We start from the raw sequence: 8,117 nt of genomic DNA, 5'->3' as shown, positions 1-8,117 counted from the left end.
ATAAACTTAAATATTAAAACAAATACAAAATAAGAAAAGAAAAAAATGTCATGTGCTCAGTAGAGCATAAGAGAGGATTCAAAATATATAGCAATAAATTTCCATTTCAAGAAAGCCTTTAATAAATACTATGTGTTGTGTTGAGAGCTATCCATCTTTTCTTTGCTTCCTTGTAAGTTTTCTTTTGTTCTCTCCTGAGCACTTTTACTTTGTTCTTTTTCTCCCTTCCTCCCTCCCCCAGAAGGCTAGAATTAAATGTGGATATATTTACATATAGATACATACATAAACATAAAATACACATATATACATGCATATATGATCCAAGAACTCTTTAAAAAATATTTTGATAACTGCATTTCAGCATAATTGGTTTCTTTTATGTAATCCTATATATTTCACTTTGTGCAGTTAGAAACATTATTCTCTTAGAGGATCCATAGACTTCACCAGGCTGCCAAAGAGGTCTAGGATGAAAAAAAAAAAAAAGGTTAAGAACTCCTAACCTAGTTGAAACCTCCCATTTGACAACTTAAAAAATTAAGGCTCAGGGAGGTTAAGGGATTTGCCCATAGTCATACAGAAAGTTAAGTGGTTGAGTTAAAACTGGAAACCAGGCTTTGATTGATTCACTATCAATCAACAAGAATTTAATTAGTGTCAGGTACTGTTAGGGGGATACCAGAACAGAAAATGAAAGTCCTTGCCTTTAAGAAGCATGCATTTTACCAGAGACAGAATATGTACATTTTATAAGCAAATACAATATAAATAATAGAGTAAATTTTTGGTGGTGAGAACACTATATTTTCCACAGCCGCTTATCAGGTAAGACTGAACATTTCAGGGGCACACCTACTCCCAGTTTTGGCTAACTTTGTCCTTGGATCACAGGTGGGCCAGAGCTGTGTGGTGAGGAGTAAGATGAGGTAAGATGTAAGTAAGGTGTAAGTAAGGTGAGGAGCCTCTACAGGCCCAGTTCCTTCAGCTAAAAAATGAGTGTTGGACTCCAGGATCTCTAAGGTTCCTTCAAGCAGGGAATCCTATGATCCTATAAGAGAAATGTAACCATGGCAGCAGTCATGTTACACTGAATCCTCAAAGAGAGTAGATATAAGTACAATCTGAAGATCCAATGACCTGCTTCCCTGACACTCTTCTCTCCTCCCTCCACTCAAATTCTCCAACTATTGTTTCTTCTGCCTAGGGAAGGTCTGGCCCAAGACCCTAAAAGGTGAGCATGAAGTTTGGAACCTTGGCCTACCTGATAGTAAAGCCAAAATTTTTGGCATCCAAGAGCTTTCTTACTACCAAGATAAATATACTGCCTTTATAAACTAGGGAAATTCTTCAAAATCCAATTCATTCAGTTTAATTTTCAAGCTAAAAGTGATCTTGTTCAGTTGTGTCTGACTCTTTGTGACCGCATTTGGGGTTTTCTTGGCGAAGATCCTGGAGTGATTTGCCATTTCCTTCTCCAGCTCATTTTATAGATGATGAAACTGAGGCAAACAGGATTAAGTGACTCTCCCAAGGTCACAAAGCCACTAAGTGTCTGAGGTCGAATTTGAGCTCAGGTCTTCCAGACTCCAAGCTGGTGTTCTCTCTCCACTCACTGTATCACCTGCCTGCTCAAGCTTGTCATTTTAAGGCCCAGAGATGTGAACATGCTCATCTTTTAGGACCTTGGTCCAGACCTTCCCAAAGGTAGAAAAAACATAACTGGGGATGCAAAGAAGGATATATTTTTTTTCACTATTCCTTACTAAACATCTTGTTTAGCTTATTTTGTTCAGTCCCAGAAACATACACTTTCTGTATTACATGTATATTTATTTGGTAATGCCACATGTTCCAGTAAAGGCTCAAAGCCTCCAATGGATAGTGAGTAACACAGGCCAGGCAGGGCAAAGAAGCAACATCTCCAAACCTTGCCCAAGGCCCAGGAGGGAATTGTCTGAATTCTGTCTCCTTCAACACTGGCTCTGCCCCTACCCACAGCAGCTACATCAACTTTGTGTGTTCCATGACTATTCCCACACCTCTATTAGTATGAATCCTACCTACAGTGCAGAAGCTGTGCTCTACCTTTTGAAGTCACCAGGTAGACAAATACCAAAAAGAATATTACAATCACAGCAGAATGAAGCATCTCATAACATCCTTTCCCTGAGGCAACCTCTGGAACTACTGAGTCAAACTCATTAGCAAAAAGCATTTTCAAATGCAAACTTGCTCTAAATCCAAGCCCTGCCCCTCTAGGAATAACGAATTGGGCCTGATGGGCTCACTCACCCAGCTATTCCCCATTGTCTTCCTTTCAATAGGTAATGCAGCTATTAGGAAGAATAGACACTTACGGTGTGGAGCAAACCTCAAATTTAAAGGCAGTCCAGGGGGATAATCACCATGAATTGAGTCTTCTGAATTTCAAGTAAGTGAATGGAAGATTTTTAATTATGTTAAATGCATTCTGAAGGATTTTGCTTATCAAAGACATTGACATATAGCAACGAAGCAATATTGAGAATCTGAACCCAGCCAAGAAACAGAGAGATCCTCTAACGCAAAATACACTCAAGCAAACCCTCAAGTGACAAGTGATGAAGAAATATGGCTGTTAAAATGATGTCATCCTGTTTGTGTTCCTAATTCTTGAATATGCCCTGAATTTATGTGATTATTTTAATTTTTTCTGTTAAGCGGTTTTCTAAGAAATAATCATTCATATGTCTATAGTACTTTGAGGTTTACAAAGCACTTTCTCCATAACAAGGCAGATAGCACAAGTTTTATTAGCCCCATTGTACAGATGAGGAAACTGAGGGCTGGAGAGGTGAAATGCCTTTTCCAGTATCACACTACAAATAAGTGGAAATTGCAAAGACATAGATTTGGGCTTAATGTAAGGAAGGACAAGTCTGAACATTTAGAACTATCTCAAAGTGGAATGGACTATCTCTAGAGGCAATGGGCCTCATCAGAGGTGTACAAGCGAAGACCAGTTAATCAATAAATAGTTATTAAGGCCTACTCTGTGCCAGGTACCATACTAAGCAATGAGAACCAAGAGGAGCTTACAGTATAATGGGAAACACCACATGCAAACAAAAATTTACAAAGCACACTATATACTAGATAAACAGGAAATAATTAAGAGAGGGAATGCACTAGAAATAAGAGGGGATGGAGAAGGTTTCCAGTAAAAAAAAAAAAAAGGATGGAGAACTCACAACTACTCATTGCTTTTCTTCTCTATGCATTTCTTGTGTTCTACATTAGTCATTACTAACACGAATATAAAAGTAAATATGCCCTGACTGGATGAGTTTTTTTGTGAATATGTTGATTGCATATAATACCATGAAATTGAAAGGGGAAGGGAGGTGTTCCTGAAGATAAGGTTCAATCCATATGCATATATTATGAGTTGATTGTGGGATCGGACATGTTCAGCTAAGAGGGATCATACAGTCTAGTCCAACCTCTGAATTTTATAGATATGTGGTGAGTAAAATGACACTGAGGCACCATTTTCTCCAGGACAAGATTACAATTTATTAACAGTGCCCTTAATTCTGACAAGTAAAGATTGCCTTCTGAGCTAGGCAGAGCAATAGGGTTTGACAAAATGGGAAATAGGATGGATTGCAGAGGAATGCTGATTATTAAATAATATGGAAGAATATTAATTTTCCTCAGATGTGAAGTCATGCTTAGAGAAGTTCAATAACTCACTCATTATCACACAGATGGTAAGTAACAGAGCTGGAATTTGAACCTTTTTCTTTCAAATCCAATGTTCTTTACACTACACCATGAACCTGCTAATGAACCCATAGGAATCAATGATATCAGCAGGAAAGAAGGGGAAGAGAGAAAAGAGAAGGCAGGATAGTCTTGAAAATTTTATCCTCATAGAGGAGTCAGGACACTGATGACAGTCTTGCAAAGAAGACTGAGAAAGACCTATCCAACATGTAGGAAAAGAATGAGAGAGTGGTATCACAAAAACCCAAGGAGCAGAGTATCCTTAGGGAGAGGTGGTCAACAATGCCAAATGCTGCAGAGATAAGGAACAGTGAGGAAATGGCTCTATCCAAACACCTTAAGAGACCATTGGTATCTTGGAGAGCTGTTTCAATTCAGGTTGATAACTGAAGTCATAGCTTTGAAACTTGAGTAGGAGAGAGCACTCAATGTAGTACTTCAAGGAGAAGCATTGAGTGTACATAGCTTTTTCCAAGAGTTTGGCTGTGAAAGAAAAAAAGGTATAAAACAATGAGGGAATGGTAGAGTCAAGTGAAGATTTTTTTTAAGGGTGGATTGATCTGGACATGTAAGTAGGCAGCAAAGGAGTCAGTGAATAAAAAGAAGTTGAAAACTAAGAAGAGAGAGGGGAAAGGTGAAATATCAAGAGGAGACTAGAGAGGATAGATGGAAGGCACAAATAGAGGGGGGTGGGAATTGTCAGGAAGAAGGGACAACTCAACCTTTAAGACTAGAGCAAAGGAGGGGCAGCTAGGTGGCGCATTGGATAGAGCACCGTCCCTGAAGTCAGGAGGACCTGAGTTCAAATTCAGCCTCAGACTAAACACTTGACATTTACTAGCTGTGTGACCCTGGGAAAGTCACTCAACCCCAATTGCCTAAAAAAAAAAAGACTAGAGCAAAGGAGAAAAATATAGAATTGGAAATAAGAGGGAGCTTACTACAAATGAACTCAGTTTTTTCAAGAAAGTATGAGGCATGGCTGTCTGCTAAGAGGGATGAGGGAGAGTGGTGAGAAGATGACTTGAGAGAAGATCAGGTTTGGAATAGCCTCTGTGGAGAATTCATTAGAGCAGAGGTCAGGGAGAACTTGGATGGGAGAAAAAAAAATATGTCTTTATTTTCACTAACCTCTAATTGAAATTTAGCCTTTCCTTTAATTATGAATGTTAGCCACAAACATTCTGAGAAGAGACCCATAGTTTTCACTAGACTGCCAAAGGAAACTATGATACAAAAGGTTAAGAACCCTTGCACTTAAAGAGTTTGAATAGAGCAAAAGGATTGGTGTGCAGCAGTGAGGACTCAGTTAAGGTTGACACAGAGGGCCATCACCAGTCATCCTAACCTATGTCTTGCCATTGGAATCTGATGATTCTGGAGGAGAGAAGCCAAGCCCAGTGCTCTATCCACTGCACCACCTAGCTGCCCCTCCATTATTATAAGGATATGATTTTATTTTCTTTATTAATGATTTATTATGTTTGTAGTGGTCTTAATTTGAAATATGCATTCATTCCTAAAATAAATCTAACCTAGTCAGCATGAATAATTGTTAAATGTATTGCTGCAACCTCTTCACTAATATTTTATTCAATATTTTTGCATAGATATTCATTACTGATATTGGTCTAAGATTTTCTTTCTCTGCCTAGTTCTCCCTAGTTTTATTATTAGAACCATATTTATCTCCCAGAAAAAATTTAATAAAGTACCTTCTATCTCCTCTTTTGAAGACAATTCATGTAATGTATGGGTTAATTATTCTTTAAAAATTTGATAGCACTCCCTAATAAGTCTATCTGGATCTGGATTTCTTTTGGTAGGTCTTTTATGGTTTGCTCCATTTCTGTTTCTGAAATATGCATATTCAGAGTATTCTATTAATGCGGGTACTTCATATTTTTATAAATATGCATCCATTTCATTTGTTTTCCATTTTCTTAAAATGTAATTGAATATGGTAATTTCTGAAATGTTCCTTTATTTCCGTTCATTTGTTGTTGATTCCCCATCTCATTTTGCTTTGGCAATTTGGTTTTCCTCTCTCATTAAAAAAAAAAAATTTAATTAGCTAATGGCTTGTTTCTTACTGATATTTTCAAAAAAACCAAATACTTCAGCTGTATTTATCATATTTTGTTATGGTTGTTTTCAATTGTGTTTATATCTTCTTTGTTTTTTGGTGTTTCTATTTTTTGTGCTTAGTCAAGGATTATATCATTTGTTGATTTTTCTAGTCACATGATTCATGGCTCTTTTGCATTTATTGATGTATTTAGGGATATACATTTTCCCCTAAGGACATCTTTGACTATATCTCATGTTTTTACTATGTTTTGTCAATGTTCTCATTTTTTGACATTTATTACAATTGTTATTTCTATGATTTTTTCCTTGGCCTCCTCATTCTTTTTTTTTTCCTTAAAAAGATTTTTTAAATTTATTTTTAGTTTTCAACATTCACTTCCACAAGATTTTGAGTTCCAAATTTTCTCCCCATCTCATCCCTCCCCCCATCCCAAGATGGCATGCATTCTGTATACCCCTTCCCCTAACCTGCCTTGCCTTCTATCTCACCCCCCCTTCTCTTATCGCCTTCCTCTTCTATTTTCCTTTGGGCAGGATAGATTTTTATACCCCATTTCCCATGTTTCTTATTTCCCAGTTGCATGTGAAAATAATTTTTTTTTACCGTGTGTTTTTAAAATTTTGGGTCCCAAATTTTCTCCCTTCCTCCCTCTCCACCCACCCTCATTGAGAAGGCAAGCAACTCGATACAGATTATACATGTGTAGTCATGCAAAAACACTTCCATAGTAGTCATGTTGTGAAAAGCTAAGTATATTTCCCTTCATCCTATCCCCCATTTATTCTATTCTCACTTTTGACCCTGTCCCTCCTCAGAAGTGTTTGCTTCTGATTACCCCCTCCCTCAATATGCCCTCCCCTCTATTGTCACTGTGCTCTCTTGTCCCCTTCCCCCTATTTTCCTGAAGGGTAAGATAGATTTCCACACTCAATTGAGTGTATATGTTATTCCCTCCTTAAGCCAAATCCTATGAGAATAAGATTCACTCATTCTCTCTCACCTTCCCCTGTTTCCCCTCCACTGTAAAAGCCTTTTCTTGTCTGTTTTATGTGAGATAATTTACCCCATTCTACCTCACCCTTTCTCCTTCTCCCAGTATAATCCTCTCTCACCCCTTAATTTTATTCTCCAGATATGACCCCTTCATCTTCAACTCACCCTGTGCCCTCTATCTATCTATCTATATATATGTATGTATATATGCACACATACATACATATAATTTTTACCTTCCAACTACCCTAATACTGACAAAGGTCTCATGAGTTACAAATATCATCTTTCCATGCAGGAATGTAAACAGTTCAACCTTAATAAGTCTCTTATGATTTCTCTTTCCTGTTTACCTCTTCATGCTTCTCTTGAGTCTTGTATCTAAAAGTCAAATTTTCTATTCAGCTCTGGTCTTTTCATCAAGAATGCCTGAAGGTCCTCTATTTCACTGAATGACCATTTTTTCCCCTGAAGGATTATACTCAGTTTTGCTGGGTAGGTGATTCTTGGTTGTAATCCTATCTCCTTTACTCTCCAGAATATTATATTCCATGCCCTGCAGTCCCTTAATGTAGAAGGTTCTAAATCTTGTGTTATCCTGATTGTGTTTCCACAATACTTGAATTGCTTCCTTCTGGTTGCTTGCAATATTTTCTCCTTGACCTGGGAACCCTGGAATTTGGCTACAATGTAGCTAGGAGTTTTCCTTTGAGGATCTCTTTCAGGAGGTGATTAGTGGATTCTTTCCATTTCTATTTTGCCCTCTGATTCTAAAATCTCAGGGCAGTTTTCCTTGATAATTTCTTGAAAGATGATGTCGAGGCTCTTTTTTTGATCATGGCTTTCAGATCAATAATTTCAAAATTCTCTCTCCTGGATCTATTTTCCAGGTCAGTTGTTTTTCCAATGAGATATTTCACATTGTTGTCTAATTTTTCATTCTTTTGGATTTGTTCTACAGTGTCTTGATTTCTCATAAGGTCACTAGCTTCCAATTGCTCTATTCTAATTGTTAAGGAAGTATTTTCTTCAGTAAGCTTTTGGACTTCCTTTTCCATTTGGCCAATTTTGCTTCTTAGGGCATTCTTTTCTTCATTGGCTTTTTGGACCGTTTTTACCATTTGGATTAGGCTATTTTTTAAGGTGTTATTTTCTTCAGTATTTTTTGGGTCTCCTTTAGCAAGCTGTTCACTTGTTTTTCATGATTTTCTTGCATCACTCTCATTTCTCTTCCCAGTTTTTCCTCTACTTCTCTTACTTG

General features: G+C 37.4%; 1 protein-coding gene across 1 annotated transcript in view; it reads left to right on the top strand.

Moving 5' to 3' along the window:
- FAM81B (family with sequence similarity 81 member B) overlaps positions 1–8,117 on the top strand; it is an 84,355-nt gene that overhangs the window by 52,803 nt on the left and 23,435 nt on the right. Inside the window, exon 6 of the mRNA XM_027838497.1 lies at positions 2,328–2,434. Within this exon, the coding sequence (XP_027694298.1) occupies positions 2,328–2,434 (107 nt within the window). The remainder of the gene's footprint in view (positions 1–2,327; positions 2,435–8,117) is intronic.

The sequence above is a fragment of the Vombatus ursinus genome, unplaced genomic scaffold, assembly GCF_900497805.2.
Source record: "Vombatus ursinus unplaced genomic scaffold, bare-nosed wombat genome assembly UNPS02014828.1, whole genome shotgun sequence".
Classification (NCBI taxonomy): Eukaryota; Metazoa; Chordata; class Mammalia; order Diprotodontia; family Vombatidae; genus Vombatus; species Vombatus ursinus.
Note: the sequence above shows the minus strand (reverse complement) of the source record. Positions and strands in the feature narration are given on the sequence as shown.